General features: G+C 41.5%; 1 protein-coding gene across 6 annotated transcripts in view; it reads left to right on the forward strand.

Moving 5' to 3' along the window:
* ccdc88ab (coiled-coil domain containing 88Ab) overlaps window positions 1-17,909 on the forward strand; it is a 60,984-nt gene that overhangs the window by 8,283 nt on the left and 34,792 nt on the right. For all 6 annotated transcript variants that reach the window (XR_002041550.2, XM_019253762.2, XM_019253764.2 and 3 more), the window contains exons 3-4: window positions 3,681-3,789; window positions 16,452-16,521. Coding sequence is in view for 5 of the 6 variants with exons in the window: in XM_019253762.2 (XP_019109307.2) it covers window positions 3,681-3,789; window positions 16,452-16,521 (179 nt within the window). In the remaining variant the exon portion in view is untranslated. The remainder of the gene's footprint in view (window positions 1-3,680; window positions 3,790-16,451; window positions 16,522-17,909) is intronic.

Below are 17,909 nucleotides of genomic sequence, written 5' to 3' on the forward strand. Positions count from 1 at the left end.
TGACTTGCTCACCGGTTGTCTGCCTTGCTGGCTGTTTGGCTGGCCTGTCTATCCTTAATCTATTTGTCTATTTAAAGTCTTGGGTTTACTGTATCAGCAGGAACAGGGAGGGAGGCAATAAGTGGAATATTTAACCCCCTCTGCTGCACTAAGTCTCTGTGTTTATTCGCTCGCTGATCTACAAGGGGGGCCGGCCTGTCGCGTGCTTGTCTGTGTGGCATCCGAGACCGAGCCAAAAGAAAACAAGGGTGGATTGTGTGGCGTTGTCATGGTCGTGTCGTCATGGCCGCCATGTTCTTGGCTGGACTTTGTTAGTGATGGAATGTGTGAACGGGGAAACCCTTTCCTTGCTGTTTTTTCTATTTTAATCTCTTTCTCTCAGACACACACACACACACACACACACACACACACACACACACACACACACACACACACACACACACACACACACACCTCATTCACCATATCACCCTCCTCGGCCTGACAGGATTACAGCCTCCTCTGTGCTTTTTAATTAAGGGGTTAAATAGACCCCCTACTATGGATCTCAAAAGGGGCTGAATGTGTGTGGAGAGGGGGGAGAGATTGGGAGGTCACATGACTGTTCATTTAGAGCAGTTATAAAAAGAACCCAGTGTCCCTCTGATTAGCATGATTGTGTGTGTATGTGGGTGGGTGTCATCAGGACGGAGGCTGATCAAAAGACTAATTAACACATCCTCTCTGCAGCTGGTTGATTTAAGAGCAGGCGTTCTCCATTTTTAATAGTGTGCTTTCATTAAAATATTATTTTAGAGTATACTCCAGTGAGCACATTAAAAAGATAAAGACACTGTTCCAGCAGATGTTTTTGTCATCCATATGTAAATTTAAAGTTGGGAACATGAGGTATTTATATTGCTATGGTTCAGAAGCAGGTTCCTGTGGTTCAGTTTAATGTGAAAGCAGCAGCATGGTCTAGTGATTTAAGAAGATGCCATTCAACCAGAAGTCCCCTGTGACTGCAAGCATCCACCAGGCTGAACGTCCTTGAGGAGGTTAAAGAATCCTTCACGTTTGACCTCCTCCCTCAAACAGAACCAGATGAATAAATATAAAGAAAACAATCTTGATTATAAACTGCCCTTGTGGTATTTCAGGATGAAGCTTTATTGTGTCGTTCATCCATACAGACACAGACAAGAGCACAGATGCAGGCCTATGCATGACTACACATGTGCTACACACTACATGCATGCATGCATGCGTACATTCACAAGCAGCGAGGACTCTCTTCCTCCCCCCCTTACTCAGGGCTTGTTGACCCTCATATATAGGTCATGCGATGTTCATGCTTTGAAGTCTGAAGTGCATATCATGAAAAAGAGGGCTGCTCTTGAACAGTGTTGATGTAGGGCTCTAAAAATCTCAAGCACATGAGTAGTGTTGTTTTTCCAGACAATCCCAGGTCAAATCTATCGTGAATAAATTATTGTGTTTTTAGGGAGGAATAATGTGAATTTACCATTTTTTTTCCCCTCTTGGGTTTGATGCATGGTAGATGAAGGATTGTAAATACATGCTGCCCCCAGTGTGCCAAAACAAATTACACCACCAATTATTTTTACATTACAATACATGTTCTAGTGTCTGTACACTGCAATGAATGTACTGTTTCAATCCATCCATTTTCTGTAACTAAGGTCACAGGGGCTGGAGCCTGTCCCAGCTGACTTACGCCGAAAGGTGGGGTACTCCTAAGACGTGTCACTGTAAAATCCTGTAAATTATATTATAACAGACACAAGTGATGTATGTCTTCATATTTGTATAGTCCTTCAGTTATTAACAGTCAGTTTTGCTGCATTTGACTATTAATTCAATTCTACGTTGTGTTTTCGGATGTAATCATGGTCATGCTTGGAGCATCAACAGAATTTAAAATGCTGTATATTCTTCATAGTTTATTCATTTAGTTCAAATAATAAGCGAGGCAGGTATTTTATAGTGTAATATTTGTTTCTACTGTGGCATCTGTGGTGCTGACTTTATGAAACAGGCAGCACAGTTTCAAAATCATGGCTAATAAATGATGAAAATACTTATTAGGGGATCCACTGGGAGGTTAAACAACTACTAGTGAGGTTACTGGAGCGCAGTAAGCCTTCCTCCCATGCAGCCAATGTTGAGCATTCAAACCCTGGGAGATAAAATCGCAATTAAACCACAGAATAGTTTTAAAGTTCATCGTTGAGCGTGGATAAGACATGAGAACACTCTTCTTTCTTGGTGTCATTACTTTTGAACTTGCTGGATTTTCCCTGTCGTTTTGCTGCTTTTATGGTCAACGGAGGAGAAAAATCTGTATGAAGAGAGGCAAAGAGGAATATATTGGAGAGTACAGAATGAAAGCTAAATCCCATTACCTTACAGATAATTGAAGCCAGCAAAGCATGACTGCAAGTGTCCACTGTTTCAAAGTGTCCCTCTGCTACTTGGTGAAACCACATCAGCTCTAGGGTGCCAGCTTTGTCACCATAGCCGCTCTGTGAAGTGGGTAGTCTAGAAAAAAGGAATTTCCCTGAGGGGGATCAGAAGATATCACATTAAGGCCACAGATCTTGTACAGTATTGGCCTGTTTCACTTTTTACTTGCAAGCATACGAAAACAGACATTTGAACAAGCTTTTAGTTCATACTACATATGCTGTAGTAAGTTACGAGGCCCTGACGTAGTTTTATAGATATAGGGAAAGTAATTAGCTGATAAAAAACATAGATTGCTGATCAGTACTGATAATGTGCCAGGAAACTCATTGTTTGTCATCATTTAAATCCCACCAATGAGCGCGTCTGCAAATGTGGTTTTGAAAAGAGGTTTGCGATCAAATGAGGTTTAGTATTTCCATGCATATACAAATTGTAGTTTGTGGATTGGTGCTGATAACAGAGGCTGGGAGGCAGCGCTGTGTGAATTTGTGGAATGCCAGCAAGGCTCTCTAAAACGTGTTGACACCCGTGATAACATCAGTCGTCGTGCTCGCTCCTTTTAATGTCCCTTGAGCGCACACAGTCAGATAAACACACATGCTCTTTATTCTGCAAGATACTACTTCTCTTTGATTGAGACAAATGAGTAGAAATAGGGGTCGTGGTTCGAGGTCAAAGAATTGCTGAAATACACCACCTTTATATTTGACCTCGATGAATGTTCACTCCCTTCTCAGAGGCTGCATTTCTATTCTATAGTCCTTCACTTTGTCTGTGGTTTCTTTAACACGATTATGGCACTGGTGCTTCTTGAACAAAGGTCACATTGTCACTGTGCTGCTAATGTTTTTAGTCAAACACACACCCGTTCCATCACATAGAGCTGCGGTTCTCAAATGTTTTCTGTCATGATCTCATTCAGGAGCTGAAAAACGTTCACACCGTCGACCCCACGGTTTATCATCAATCATTAACAATGACGGGGGAAGCAACAAAAAAAGGATCCAGGTTAAATTTTAGTGACATAGCATCAGCAAAGACTTCCCCTGCATGAATCATAATTATTCAACATAGTCTGTACAAGAATCTATTAGTTTGAAAACCACTGACTTAGAACAACACTGGTGTCACACACACAGAAACCTCATTTAAAAATCTTTGCTACAAATGAAGATCAAATAACAAAATGTTATTTTCTCCCCCCACAGAAATCCTAAGGCCACTGTGCAGAGAACCAACAAGAAAGTGAACAATGACCCCACACTGCGCATCCAGAACCTTTCTATTCTCATCAGGCAGATTAAAGACTACTATCAGGTAAGACCTCTTACTACTGAACAAGCTGCAGAGTCACTTGTTCCTCTTTTTGCTTCATCAAATGTTAAAGTTGTTCAGCAGTGTCAAAGTTGAGAGCTGTTTTTTTTGTTGTTATCTGGTAAATGGTGGATCTACTGCTATGGCTTAGTAAGATAAGATAGTAAACTAATCCCTACATAAAGCCCCACACTCTGAGGTGGTCGATATTAAACAGTGTGCTTTTACCTCTTTAGGTTGCAGTTGAAAAAATGCAATCATAACACATAACAGCTTTCACTCGCTTACACACAGGGAATTGAATGTGTCCACACAAGCGTATTCCACATGAAGACTTGGCAGTATAAACAGAGATATATTTGCAGATGTGTATGTGTGTGACTGCGTGTGATGTGGTGTCATGACGCCCATCCAGATGTCAGAGAGGGCCCAATAAATATACAGAGACTTTGGGAATGTGGAACACATGAAGCCATTGATCTGCCTCTTACTCCAATGAATCAACTCACTTACTTTCCTCTTTTATCTCAAACATGATCCTGTGCAACACTTCTTTCTGAAAGCTTAAAGATGAGCTCCTTGATGACTAGATCTGATCACAAGAACTGTTAATGCTGGGGCGAGCGATGATGATGCATTGATATACAAATAAGAAAATATGACGCTCATGCTGCATTTGTACTGACAACATCCTGCTACGCTACACGATTTGCCTGTGTGGGGAAAAAAAACTTGATTTGTAGCCCATATTTAAGGCTAGATTCCAAATAGTCGATCTATAATCCATCTGAATCTGTATGGCTTTGTATTTTTCATCTTAGCAGTGCAAATGATTTCTCATTTTCAACAGGATCTAAAGATCTTAAGGTCTGGACATGACCTGAACTGACCCATGTAAATTATACTAACAACAATCATTTTACTGTTCATCCTTTTATTGTTGGGTCATGTCTTGCTATTTTACACAACAGATTGCTTTCAATATAAATCAGAACAATGTCAAGTTGTTGTTGTTGGCAGACAAATGTCAAGTCAAACCAAAGAACTGATTGTGTTATACAGTATTTCACAGTGTCAATTCCCAACCGTGTGCAATTGTTATGCCAATTGTGAAAGCCCTGTGCTTAGCGATGATTTACTACGTTGCTGCAACAGTGTCTCAAACTGTGTTCCTGATAACCACGCATTGAGCATGACCCAGCACGCTGCTGCGACAGTACAGTGAGTTTAGGAATGTCTTCATGGCCAAGCAGTCGTGCTGACACAGACAAAGATTTCCCACACTTCAGACTTGGGACTGTGACCCATATCCTCAGGGGCTGTGGTTGTGCAAAGGCACTTACCATGTCATTTTATTATCCAAACAACAAAGTATGAAATGAACAAACAGAGAATTTTAAGGCCTAAGCTTCATCAAAATATTTTCTCTGTAACTTGAAGACTTAATACTTGAGGGTTTTATGTGTTTGAATTGTTTTATAAATCTGCTGTTTATATGCCCTGCAATTCAAGTGAAGAGCTGATCGGTTATTTGCTTTGTTAGATCTGGTTTGCTTCTGTTCTAAACATCCTGTTAATCACTCCCCGGTCATCTTATTTAAACAATCAGCCTATTGTGCAGACTTTGACTTTATAAGCCTCCAAAAGCTCTACTAGGCCGTCTCAAATGGCCGGCAGAATTATCTGTCTCACAGTCAGTAGTTGGATCACTGGCTGCTGGGGTTAAGTATCGGCCAGCGTCTGTGGATGATGAGATGACAGGAAGGGTTAAGGACATTACCTGAGGGCGTCTTGGTGATTCAGTTAGCGACAGGACATACGCTGCATTTTTACCCTCCTGCGTCCATCGTGTTTTTGCAATATTACCCACATTGTTTGTCAAAAAGAAAACACTGCTGAAAACATGAAATGGTATCTTTTGCTATTGAAAGCTTGTGTACATTGTAAACATTGTCTGTCTGCATAATTTCCTGTTAAGCCTACTTTCAGTTGCAGTACTGTTCTCGTTTTTTTTTTCATGTGTAGATATTTATGTGCAGGATGGTTAAGTATTGGATCTGCATTTCTTCATTTCTTGAGCTATTAATTGACAAAGTGAGAAAATACTGTATATTTAAAACACAACATGAGTAAACCGATGTTTAAGGTTCTGAGTCGTCCAGGTCATCTTTCATTGAGAAGAGTTAAATCTGGGTCAACTGGACTCGGTGAAGATGTTTCACGACTCATCCGAAAGGTTTTTCAGTTCTTGGGTGAGAGGTGAAATGTCTTTAGTCCAGTTCCCCCAGCTTAACCTTTTATTTTGGAGATCTAAATGCAAAGTAAAAATTGCTGTGTTTGTTCTGTGGTCATTTAACACATACTATTGTGTGTGTTGTTTTAGCTTTAGGACAATGTAAAAGGACAATGTAAGCCAACAATGAAACTCTTGTTTGACTGTGATGTTTCGTTAATCCTCTTGTTTGTCCCTGTACCACTCTGTTGACCTCCTGGTCATACTATTGTTCGGCCACTTGTGTCTGCAGGCTCAGTCTCACAGAGACCACCTACATGTTAAAATCCCCCATAGTTCCCTGTTGTCCTTGATGTGTGTCCATCTGCCCCCTTGATGGCCTTTTGGGGACATAACCAGCTACAGAAAGTCACTCAGGTCCATCCCATTAGCAGCTTACTATCTGCTTAACTGGACATATTAGTGCGGAGTTAATTACAAAAGCCGGTTTCACAGTGTAGAAAATAAAAAGCCTTGTTCACATGGAGATAGCTATATTTTGTTGTTTTGGCTCTGTCCTTCAGCTTGTTGGATGGAAATGAAACTATGGCTTGGAGTGTCAGCTGTAGGACTCGGACCGTTGTGTATAAAACGGGCTAAATATCCTACATTGTTCACTAAAAATGGAAGTCTACACCCTTTAAGCTGAAAGTCGACTCTGTCAATGTTTCAATACAAATCGAATGTGCTGGATCACAGAAACAAAAACAGCTGTCTGTCTAAATACTTAATGGATCACACTGTACCTGCTCACACATACTCTGAAGTTTAAAGGAACTGGTTCTTATTGGGGTAATGAGGAGGAAAATTGGTTTGATATATGGTTTTGTTGTGGTCTCCCTTTTTGTTGCTGATCGGTTTCAGATTTCCAGCCGTGCCATATGGACGAAAACAGAACCAGTCGGGTCATAGGCTAATGGACTTAGCAGGTTTTCAATTTACTGTACTACTCAGCACTTTGAAAGAGTTAGTGGAAGCCCTGTACGGTTGGCTGCTTCCTGCGATTCAATAAATTGATCTCACTTAAGATTAATTTAATTACATTTCTGGAGTAATCTTATATCAAAATCGGTTAGAAACCACTTTCTAGGTAAGGAGATCACTGAATGTTTTCTCTTACATGAGCTGAATTCCCGCAGTGATGGTTTTGAAAACAATGTGTGCTCTTGTCCGTTAGATATCTCGTCTCCTCTATGAAATCTCTATATTTCATTCAGAGTGTCTGGAGGGGCCAGACTTTATTGAATTGCAGCCCTTGCTGACTCGCCAAAGGATCCTCTGGTGTCGTGAGATGGCTAATTCATTAACCTTTCTGAACCATCAGAGGCAGCCAGTTAAGGACCTTTCTCCTCCCCCATGCCTTGCCTTCATTACTTTTCCACTCCTCCTCCTCCTCCCTGTGCACTTCTGTACGAAATGTAACCCTAGCAGAGTGTGTGCATATATGTGTGTGATTTTCCACATGGGAAACACTTTTGCAGAAGTTGTGAAACGTCAATTGGCACAAGACAGGAATTTCAATAATACTGGTTTTCATTTCATGGCATGAGCTATGGATTGTGTGGCCGATCAAAGCCTCTGTTATCATTCCAGTACAGCAGATTGTGTAGGATGTCTAGACAGATTTTCATGATTAAGGCTGTAAGCTTGTGCACGCTTGTCCTCCTGAACGTTCAGTGTATTTTTAACATTGCATAAAAGCAGACCTGAGAGTTGCAGTAACATATTTCCTAACCGATAGTGAGGGCAAATGTCGCGTATCTGTCTGCTTAGTGGGATATTAACTTTTCCGGTTGCTTGGTCATTTCTGCCCAGCAGAGTCCACCGAAGGTTTCATCTCTCTGGCGGTCAGTCCAAATATACGCTGGGCCTCTTTTTAATTTAGTGGCCTTGGTCTGGCATTCTTAAGGCGGGGTGTAATATGGAGCCGCCAGCTAAACTAAATTCTTTTTGCTTTTACCGTCTTTTCTCAAAGCTTGCCAAGTGAATCCCTTTATCCTGGTTTATGAAAATCGGGCTTAGAGAGCATCTGGTGCCGTCGAAACTGCTCTTTCAAACTAACGTGAGGGGTGATACTTACCTTTCTTTCCAATGATAAAAATTGATACTCTAGTTGTTACAGAAATCTTTGAGCTCCAGCGGCTGTGATTCAGTGTTTGTTTGATTACAGGTTGATGTGCGTTGCTGTGCAGTTAAAAGCAAAGACTTTTTCTCTGCTCCAGTCATAGCCGTTAGTTTTTTGAAATAAGAGCACTTCTGTCCTCTCTTTGCCTCTGCTTTGGTTTGGGGTGTGGTGTAAAAGCTGGGAGCTCTGTTTAGACTGTTTAAAGGGTAACAGAGGCCACCATTCATGCCGAGCGGGGCTGGCCCTAATGCTTTGCGAGGTTTGGTAAGGCTCTGAGAAATGGGTAAAGTCGGATAGGTCATCAGGCCTTCTTTAGGTGTTTTGAGAATCGGAGAATATTTTTGACGCTTCTTTCAGAAAAGCATTTTTTCTTTTGAGCATTTCAGCACAAAATTGTTCTCACATTTTGGTTTCCAGCATTAAACCTGAAGAAGCTTGAGAGTTAAACCTTTGCAATGACCTGACTCTCTCACGCCCTTGCCTTTTTTTGCCACGCTGAGAGAACGCATCTGCTAAACACTGTGAATTATCATGTGTTATTGTCATATTTCTGCAAATGTGAAACGTTAGGAAACATCATGAATGCCGCTTGCTCTACTGTTGCTTGATTTGAGGCACAAATCAAGCAACAGCCTTTTACCTTGTTGACCAAAAGCTTCACAAAGATGCTCTGTTCCTGGGCCAGAGTGAAGTTGCACAAGCATACACAATATACTGCAGCATACTATAGCTATGGATGGTTGTTTTTGTTTTAGGCTTAACCAAAAATGAAATGGAAAATAATCTTCATTGCTTGTTATTTTAGTTTGTTATTACAAGTTGTTCCTCAAGCCAGCAGTTATTTTATTAATCTGAGCAGGAACTTGGTCAAATCATTTAAAAAAAAATATATATATATCTTCTTCTTTTTATTAGGCTGGAATTTCCCCATTTACTCCTGGTCTTGCTGCTCCTTTCAGCGTCAGAGCAAATCAGTTTATTAGGGCATGTGCTCGTAGCTGCAGGCTAAATGCGTGTTGTCATGCAGACTCACATGCTGCACACTCTCATCTAAATATCCTGTTGAAGATTTGAAGATGATGTTGTTGTAGCAGCTATCTAACTAGCTAGGGTTTTAAAACTCTCACAGGCTGCTGGCAGTCAGACATCTGATAACAGAGTCTGGAAAAGTAAAGGGAATAAAATTAGATTCAGATGTGAATTAGATTGATGTGTCTGGTTCAAGCGGTAACATAAATTTTTAAGCTTTTTAAGCTGTGTTTCTTTTTTGTTCTGTTCCTAAAAGTATTACAGTGTTTGTGTTTAAATAGGTGTAAATACAGTTTGTTTGGCAGCAAGAAAAAACGGACTTCAAGACATTAATGACTAATTTTCCCTAACCAAATACTAAACTTGACTACATTAAAAAGGATTAATCATTTAGCCTTGTTCCTCATTGTGCAACACTGATCAAAGTAATAGAAAAAAGTTAATGTGTGTTCAGATGAAAAGCAGAAACACGTCCACTTCAAATGAAATAGATTTGTCTTTTTCTGATCACAAGCAACGGGGGGAGGTATTCCAGTAAATGTCAGTGTCATTTATTGCCGCCGGCTTTCTAGTGAGCCAGTTACTGTAAACAAACCCTCGCTCACTCTTGAGACACATTTGTACTCAGACATCCCCGCTGTTTTTGAGCTTTCAAGACCTTCACGTTGAGCAGCGTTCCCGTTTACACCCAGAATCACTCGCCGATCGCATCGTATAATCACAGCCTCGGATGGGAACTGAGTATTGGCTTACCAAAATAACAGTGTACGCAAGAACTACTTGGTGTGTGTGTGCTCAGTGAGACCGAGTACATGTGAAGGGGAATTTGTGGCAGTTTTGATGTAGAGTAGGTTCCCATATGGTTAAAGGGAGCTATTTTTACGCTCTAGCAGAGTTACTGTATTATGGGGAAGCTAGAAACTGGGTTCTTGTTTTCCATCGCTGAACTAGGGCATGTAGGTCGTGCGTGCAGGAGTCACCTCTCTATGGTAAAGCCCATTTTCACTCACTCATACCAATTTTTATTGTAACAGCCAAACATCCAGGTTGTAGCAAGCAAAAGTGGTACTCCAAGTCCATTCAGCAAATTAAACTGGATTGAAAACAGGAGATTAGAGCTGAAAGAACAATCAGCAGGTACGATCAGACCCTTATTTGAATGACACCTTAAAGAAAGAGCCATAATTGCATTGACTGAAATTGCTTAGAATGACGTGTGTGTACTTTTACAGCCAGTGTGAAGCCCTGAGGTGATGAGGTGGTGGAGGGCGGTCAGGCCTCCCAAGCCCACCTGCCTCCACCTTTGAGACTAAGCAGCAGGATCAGCTCGTTCAGCCTCGGGGGCTCTTGTTGTAAAAAGCACTCTAGCCGATAGATAAGGGTGGAGAACAAAAGAAACGGGGTACTAATGGCTCGTTCTCTCCTCCTCCTCGTGTAAGAGATGATCGCTCCATCTGGCCGACAGTAGACCCCGACTGCTGTTCTTTTCAGCTGAGGTTACGGTCGAGCCAGGAGCAACTGTTGAGTTTGTTTGTCGGGTCAAATCTAATTAATTAGCAGCTCAACAAGCTTGTTGACTTTATTTCACTTTTTAAAATGAAAGGGAAAAAAAAAAGACGACTGACCAAATATGTTTGATAATTAAACAGCCACTCTTAGTTAAGGAGGTTGATTAAACCTTGACTTGGCTGCTTGTGGATAGCTTGCATCCATAGACAGTTGCTCTTGACCTTTTTTTAAATATTAGCTGCAGAGTCTGGAATACGAGGGAGGAAAAAGAGAGCTGGAAAACACTTCCATCCATCCAATAAGCTACTGGAGGGATGTTTCATTGCCCCCCTGAACTGCAGTGCGAAAACCCCCTTTTGTGTTCTTACGGGTCTATTACAGCGCTGAACAGCAGGGAAAGCTTTCTTTGTATTGATTCAGTTCATGGGGATGTATTGAGATCTGGTGTTAAATGGTGTGTGTGTTAGATGTGCTAGAAAGAGGAAGCATCCTCCTTTCCATTGTTGGTGGGTAATAACCTTTTCAAGTTCATAATCTCTGCAATTTTTCAGTAGGAGAGAAGTCTGCAGCGCCATACCCAGGAGAGGGCTCGTGTGTGTGCGTGCATGTGTATTTGTACACGTACTGTACTATGTGTGTCAGACACGCTAGCATGGGGAGAATAAACCCATCTCCTCGTTTCTATGGTAACAACCCATGTCTGCAGAATGGGTGTGATTCAGGGTTCAGGAACACACACGCACGCACACACAGCAATACAATTAGCCCCCTGTTAAAGCTGTGGCAGTAGCGGAACTTGTACTTGTGCGGATAGATGGGGAGGAGTTGTAGGGAGGTGTGTGTGTGTGTGTGTGTGTGTGTGGAGGGCTAGTTTAACAGACAGGGCTCCTGTGAGACAGAAACACAGCAGCCTTATAACCTTTATAACCTGGCATTTTAACACAAGCGGCACACTTGCTGTACAAGAACGTGCACTATTTATTTTTTGCACGGCCTTGCATTGCAGTTGGGTGTGTGAGTGTGAGAGAGAAAGAGAGAGAGCATCATCTACTGGGTTACTGGCAAATCAGCAGAATATTATCTCTATTGTCGGCGCACATTAAGACAATAGATCAGGATTCAGAGCTCAGAATAATTTCAGTTTTATATGTCTGCCTGAGTAATTTACTCTTAAACATATTCTAAAGTATATATTTTGCTTTGGTTTGTATTGAGGATGCCGGATATTAATTTCCCAGAGGAAATATCTCAGCACTTCAGAGGGAGGGTGAGGCCGATCAATATGTTTGTTAAAGGATATCAGTTCTTAACAGACCTGCAGAGCGAACGTGAAGATTTGATTTCACTGCTCACATATACTGCACATAAACGCACACGCCTAGTGTTGCGTCTCTTTCTTTTGCCGTATGCACGCAGACAAAACAGACCGAATGAGTAAATTTCATTGTGTTTGACCGGCTCCCCTCTAACAGATACCTCATTCTATCAGTCTCTCTAAATGTCTCTGTGGGATGGAAGAGGAGCCAGTGGTGAGGAGCTGTAAATCCTGCTGGAATCAATAATACAGCAATATAGTGTAGGATATGGGGGGTTGGAGGTGTTGAGGAGAAGAAGAAGAGAAGGAGGAGGAGGAGGAGGAGGCTGTTCCATCATGCGTGCCTGGAGTGAGAAGTGATGGAATCAAAGCTGCATCTCTCTTTCTCATCCTCTCCTCCATTTCTCTCCCTCATCATCCACTCCCTTTCTGTGTGAATATCATTTTTTCTTTTGGAAATTAAAATGACTATTCCCTGTCTCCCCCTTGTGTGCACTGGATATGATTTAGATAGTGAATATTGGGTGACATAGTGACTGAGCCTTGGACATTTCTGCTGTCGCAGCTACAGAGAGACAGGAAAAGCTTTGCATTTGCAAGCATGTGTGTGCGTTTGTGTGTGTGTGTGCATGCCTGTCGGTGTTTGCAGCATTGCATCGCCATGACATGATCAGTGCAGTGGCTGGCCTCCCTCCTGCAGTGTCCATCATGTATTATGGATGAGAGCTAAGCCTTCGCTAGCTAATCCAAGAGGCATATTAGTTGACTGTAGTTTAGCGTTATTAGCCTGCAGCAAATCCTCAAAGCATGAAATACAGTCATTTATATACACACACTATTGGAATAGCAGCATATTTAAGGTGCTTGGAACTTATCTGCATAGTATGCAGCTCTTGTTTTGTCTTCCAGCTCCTCAGGCAGCCAGAGCCTTGGAGTCTGTAACTTGTGATTTCATCTCCCTTTCCACATGGCATGAAATACAGACATTGTGCCGCACACCACTCTGTGCACATTAGGTTGGAGAGATAAAGCAGTGACAGCGCTGTGCTCTGCAGGAAAGACGGTGATAGTAGATCTCTTAACATCTATCAAGTAATATAGTCTGCATTAGTCCTGTAGTGCTGCAATCTGTTTTTTTAACTGTCGGATACAGAAAAGAGATTTAAAAAATCAGAAAGCTCCAAGCGAACACCATGGCAGATCAGAGGAATAACAAGCAGTTCATTGGACCCTTATGAAGGGAAGGAAAGGGAGGAAAGGTGGTGCTGAATAGGCATAGTGTTGCACTAGGCTCATGACTTTGTACAGTGCAGATCCTTCCTTTTGACACTTTAAAAGAGGGGAAGACAGTTAATCATTTGAGGTTGGAACAAGAGTGCCAGAAGTACAGTAAAGATAAAAGATAATCCCCTAGCAGTGTGTGGACCTTTAATGATGCATTACATTATGTCTGGGTGGTATGAAAAGACTGAGCACAGCCTGAAGTGTCGTGCTTGCACAGCAACACATGCTGCCACTGAAGGAGACAGGTGTGAGCGCATGTAGATCAGAAGTGAGACAGGTGGTTGTGAAGAAGGGGACAAGTGTGTTTGTGTGTGTGTGTGTTGTTGTCAAACTGAAGATCCAGTTGAGACTTCTCCTCTCTCTGTGGTGACTCATCATTTTCGCGTTCTGTCCTTAAAAGACTTCAGTCTGTGTGTGTCTCTGTGCACGCATACAACAAATGTGACACGTGGAATTAACAACCCAGCCTTTTCCTTAGTCTTTTCCTGGGTTTCTAGTATTTATATTAAGTATCATCGAATACATTTGTGTCTCCCTGAATTGAATTAAGATTAAAGACTCAACTATGTCCTAAAACTTTAGACCTTTGGGTGACTCTAGGCTCTCTGCTTTTCTTTGATGCCCTTTTCAAGACTGGGCTGATTGTGCCCAACGCGCCTGTCATGAGTTCTGCATGGTGGATTGGCTGTCAGGCGCACCAAATGCCTCTCTGTGAGACGCCAACTGTGGCTGTCTGAGCTACGCTGATTATTCCTGTCTGACGCTCGTTGAGTCAATCTGTCTTTGTCTTCAGACATTGTGACTCTTGGTCATTTCTGACTGGAACTGATATTAGTCATCAGCAGCAGTACGGTCACCATATAATATTGTTACATATAAGTTATTGTCAGTATTGTTTAATTTTTGAACAAACTAATGGCTGTGACCAGAGTAATCCACTGAATCTATTGCATATATGAAAAGGTAATAGTCCCAGGTGTCTCTTTTGTCAGAACACAATCATAACACACCATGACCTGTGTCTCTGCATGCCCCGTACACCAGTGTCCAGTGTAAACAAAGGGATGGACAGACAAGGCAGTTGGGGTCAGAGCTCCCAACCTAATGACCGTGACGGACCATCAGTCAAACTTTTGACGTTCACCTCAGCTTGTAGAAGCTTTTCTGTGTGTTTGGGGTTAAAACGTTGGTCTGTTCCACATGATTCTAGTCTCCTTTTGAAAACATTTAGTCAACACCTAAGATTTTGCACAGGTACTTTTCCCACACACATTTCTTGAATCCCTCCTCATGAGTTAACTGCATAACTAGACCCACTATCACAAAAATACGTCACAGTACAGTATGATGCATAACATCTTGCTGTACTCCCTTGTTTGTGTATCCCATGTTCTGTGCTATCAGCTTGAAGCCAGATGTCAACGATACACTGGAAATCTACCATCTTCTGTAAACTGCTGGGGGGGTTTCTGCATCAAATCAAACAGCCAACAAAAGGTTTATACGACCATAAGTGTCAGTGGCCTCTGCTGCAAGCTCTGATAAGATATATATGAAGCTGAAGTTGTGTTTGCACTGTACTGAACAAATTTCCCTTAACATAGAAAAACAATGACACATGGCTTCCTCAAACAAGCATGTTGTGTAGAAAAACACAACGTGCTTGTTTATGGGGGTAAAGAGGAACTGAATCATGGTGTTAAAGAAAAGGAAAATTTTCCGTTCAAACCGCAGCTTAGGAAACATTTGCATTGACGTATATACATGAATATGGTAATATTGACCATACGGTTTTAATTATCAGGTTAGGGACTGTTGAAGTGCTAAATCTCAAACAAAGGACGTTGATGTTGCTTGTGGACAGGTCTATGGCACTTAAAGAACATACTGCTGAGTACAGTCCTCCTTCTGACTTTGCGTTAGCAATAACTACTACTTTGGTACTTGGTTGATTTATTTTAGGAACACTTGAAAGAAGCACAGATGTGGCTCTATTTTTAACCAATCTAAAACACCAGATGACGTCAGATTTCCTGCCTCCCCCCCCTTCACCTCCAAAATGAGGTAATGCAATATGTATAGGACAGATGGTAATGCCGGGACTTCTCCAAAACATCCTTACTTATATAAGCCTCTTTTGTCATGACATCAGCAGTAACCTGCATAGTATAGTGGAACCGTTGGGGCAGATGAGTTCAAACTGCTCTTTTTTTCCACCGGATAGACATGAAATATTCAAGTTAGCTGACATTCACGTCCTTTCTGCTTAAGTGAACCAACCAACACAACTGTTGTGGACTAGGTGTATACTGCCCTAAAGGTTAGGACTATGAAAATATGTTGACAGACTGTTGATGAGTCATCGCATCGTGGACAATTTATAATGCATCACCATCCAAAATGGCTATCCTGGTTGTTTTTGAATGAACACACTTTGCATCATGTTGGTTAGGGAAAAGATTAGGCATTATAATTATGTAATAACATGAATGTAAGTCATTTGTTGTTGCTTGTTTGTGCACTATTGACATGCCTATAATTTCATCATTTGGCTTCTACCAAAAGTGTGTGTGTGTGTGTGTGTGTATTGGTGCGTGCGTCTGCAACGAGTGTTGAAAATTGCAGCTCATGGTTTCATTTTGGTTTTCATGATTGACATGTGAATGGAGGAGGCCCTGCGGCAAAACCCACACCAGCAATTTAACCCACATAAACACCCCTGTCACTTGCATCATCTAACACACACAACACACACTGGATGACATCATCGGTGCACATTAGACCAATACTCTTCGATAATATCGAGATCGATGATGTTAATGTTGCTGTTTTGATCATCTTTTTTTATAAGCTCTTATACTTGCCTGACACTCGCCATCACTGCTTTTGATTAGAGGTGATATTACAGTCTGCAGCCTTTCTATAGTGTTATGTTCTTACTGTAATGCCAAAGGATGTATCGGATGAGGACCATATTCTGAAAATCACACAAACTATCAAATGTAAATCTTTATTGACATATGAGCACAATCCAACATTCAAAAAACTTACCTGGACTTTGTTAGTCATGTAAATTGTATCCATAATTCTGTTTTTAAAAGCTAAATATTTTGTATTTTTTTGTGTTACAGGAGACCCTCCAGCAGCTGGTGATGATGCCTTTGCCAAACGTGCTGGTCCTGGGCCGGAACCCTCTGTCTGGTAAGTGTCAATGCAGTAAAATATGCAGGTTTTAATTCAACTGATCTTGGCTGATCTAAACACGAGCAAAAGAAAACGAAATAATTCATACCTGCTCCAAGACATTCCTCTAGCTGAGTCACAGGCGCAGCGAGCGTGTATACGGTTCACAAAGAGGACACTGGCAGTCTGCACTTCTTCTGGATTACAACAACAGACCTGTTTATCTGTTGATTTGATGTTTCAAGTGACTTTCTCCCTGACTGACTTCTTTGTTTCTCCATGTGCTCAAAAATGGGATATCTATTTGACTGTCATTCATAACTCATGTCTTTTTAAAATTGGACACAGTCACAGAGTTAAGTGGAAAATACAGATTTTATCGTTGAGGTGATGGGATACGGACAGATTAATTGGTTAGTTTCACAGACAAAATATTGGGGTCACTCAGGTCATCTAGCCCATAAAAACAAAGACAAGTAACACGGGTAATACTGCGAGAATGATCTGATATGTTCACTGCCAAAAGTACTTTTATGTGCTTGCTGGAAGGTTGCTGAAGTATTATTTCCAAGGAAGCACATTTGGAGCATCTGATGATGGATCCTAACCTTGACTTCATGTGTTTCTCCGAGAGATGGTTAAAGGGCTCTCGCATCCATTGCTACGATCTGTTCAGCAGGGACAGGAGCGAGGGCAGAGGGGCTGGATTGTTGATTTATGCTGAAGACCATTTAAAGTGCGATCTAATGCACTGCAAACAGCCCAATGACTGTGAGTGTATGTGGCTGAATCTTAATATTTCTCCAACTAATGTCCTCTGTTAAAACAGCCCCATACAGACCACTATCTTCTGACGTATGTTTTATGAATACCGTTCTTAAATGTCATTTACAAGGAGGATTTTAACATACACGAGGGGGAACAAAACATTCAGAAAGAAGGTTAAAGACATTACAGATGACCCTAATGTGTCATATAACGGATAACTTCTGCCTCTCAGACACAAACAGACTTCACCAATTAACCGGGATGCTAGTTTCTCTGTCCATAATGCGACAATGGCACAAAAACTTACTAGAACTATTAAATAATCATATTTCAACTGAACGGGTTATTCCAGAGAGTTGGCTGCATATTTCATGCTCCTGCCGTTAGTTAAATTGATTGGTTCGATCTCTTATCCAATGCTGTTCGTAGCACTTCTTTACAAGAACAAACTGCCATTGCATAATGAAGAGGACAGATAAACGAAGGCAGGCTAAATCTGCAGACTTCTATTACCTGAAGTGTTAAATTCATTTAACCATTAAAGCTTTGACCTAATGAACCCGGCCATGTCATCTGATATGTCCGAGCGGCCTTTAAAGCAACTGTAGTGCAGCGTCAAGTGTTTGATTTCATGCAAA

This window comes from Larimichthys crocea, chromosome III, assembly GCF_000972845.2.
Source record: "Larimichthys crocea isolate SSNF chromosome III, L_crocea_2.0, whole genome shotgun sequence".
In the NCBI taxonomy this organism is placed as follows: Eukaryota; Metazoa; Chordata; class Actinopteri; family Sciaenidae; genus Larimichthys; species Larimichthys crocea.